This window comes from Poecilia formosa, unplaced genomic scaffold, assembly GCF_000485575.1.
Source record: "Poecilia formosa unplaced genomic scaffold, Poecilia_formosa-5.1.2 Scaffold1371, whole genome shotgun sequence".
Taxonomy (NCBI): Eukaryota; Metazoa; Chordata; class Actinopteri; order Cyprinodontiformes; family Poeciliidae; genus Poecilia; species Poecilia formosa.
In genome coordinates, this window is record NW_006801310.1 from 15,930 (window position 1) to 17,665 (window position 1,736).

At 40.4% G+C, this 1,736-nt stretch overlaps 1 protein-coding gene across 1 annotated transcript; it reads left to right on the forward strand.

Moving 5' to 3' along the window:
• Positions 1-6: 6 nt before the first annotated feature.
• Positions 7-1,732, forward strand: LOC107835265 (protocadherin-10-like; the record flags this gene model as incomplete). The annotated part of the gene is made up of 1 exon (XM_016667606.1): positions 7-1,732. A coding segment is annotated over exon 1 (1,605 nt), but the record flags the coding sequence as incomplete, so codon positions are not given.
• Positions 1,733-1,736: the final 4 nt, after the last annotated feature.

Sequence of the window (1,736 nt, forward strand, 5' to 3'; positions counted from 1 at the left end):
TGTGCTTTGCGTTTTAAATGGGCTGAATCTTTGTAATGTTGCTATACATGGAGATACTGTATACTTGGCTGCCAAGTCCCTGACTTTCAAATCAAGAAGATTTTTTTCCCTGTTCGGATATTGCATTATGCTCGAGTTTACAATGGAACAAAGGAGACGCGTACCAAGAAGGCTGGGCCAGTATTTGGCTGAATGCATCGTTACTGTGTTTGTATTGAGTGGAGTCTCAGCCCAGTTAAAATATTCGATCTCAGAGGAAGTAAATGAAGGAACTGTGGTCGGAAATATCGCAAAGGATCTGGAGTTGGATAAAAGCACACTCAAAGACAGAAAGTATCGGATTGTTTCAAATGACGCGGAACCTCTTTTTCGTGTAAATCAAGACGATGGAGTCCTTTATGTCAGCCAAAAGATCGACAGAGAGAAGGTGTGCTCGCAAAGTAGTACGTGTTTATTAAACGTGAAAACGGTGCTGGAAAATCCGCTGGAGGTGCACTACGTCGTGGTAGAGGTGCTGGATGTAAATGACCACTCTCCGATCTTCCAAGAGAATGAACTCACGCTGGAAATTTCTGAATCTGTGTTTTCCGGAGCACGGTTTCAGCTGAGAGCTGCAAAAGATCCAGATAGTGGCCGTTTCTCTGTGCAGCAGTATAAGCTTAACCAAAATGATCACTTTCGATTGGAAGTTAAAGATAAAGGCGATGATGGGAAAATACCCGTTTTAATCGTACAAAAACCTTTAGACAGAGAAACAGCAAAAAAACACTCCCTAGTACTCACAGCTATGGATGGAGATAAACCCCCCAAAACAGGTAGTATGAATATCCAGATACACATTTTAGATGTAAACGACAATGTTCCAGTTTTCTCCAGCGATGCTTATTCTGTGACGCTAAGAGAAAATTCCCCATTGGGAACAACAGTCGTACAGGTCAACGCAACCGATTTAGATGACGGAACAAACGGAGAGGTGATTTATTCACTCGGCAAAAGCACGAATCAGCTCGCTTTAAATATTTTCGACATTAACCCGATAACTGGAGATATAACTGTCAAAGGTTTAATAGACTACGAAGAGAGAGATAAATATGAAATTGAAATTGAGGCATCTGATAAAGGAATTGCTCCTCTGACTACTGAAAAAAGTGTTAATATAAAAATTATTGATCTGAATGATAACGCTCCTGAGATTGAGGTTACTTCATTTTCCAGCTCAATTCCTGAAGACTCCCGACCTGGAACTACAGTCGCTCTCATCAGTGTAAATGATTTGGACTCTGGTGTTAATGGGAAAGTGATATGCTCAATGAGTGAGGACATTCCATTTACTTTAGCACCAACTATTCAAGACATCATATTCGCGTTAGTTACCAAATACCCTCTGGACAGAGAGAAGCAATCGCATTATGACCTGACGATATTTGCAAAAGATGCAGGACAACCTCCACTGTCATCTGAGAAAACAATCAGCGTCGTGGTGTCAGATGTGAATGATAACCGTCCAGAGTTTGTTTTGAGTCCATATACGTTTTATCTTAGTGAGGCTAATGAACCTGGGACGTCAATATTTTCCGTTAAAGCATTTGACCGTGATGAAAATGATAACGCACTAATTTCATACCAAGTTGTTAGAGGTGGAAAAGAGAATGACAAAATGACCTCATTTCTCAACATTAACTCTGAAACAGGCGATATTGTAGCACTGAAAAGTTTCGACTTTGAAACTCTAAAAA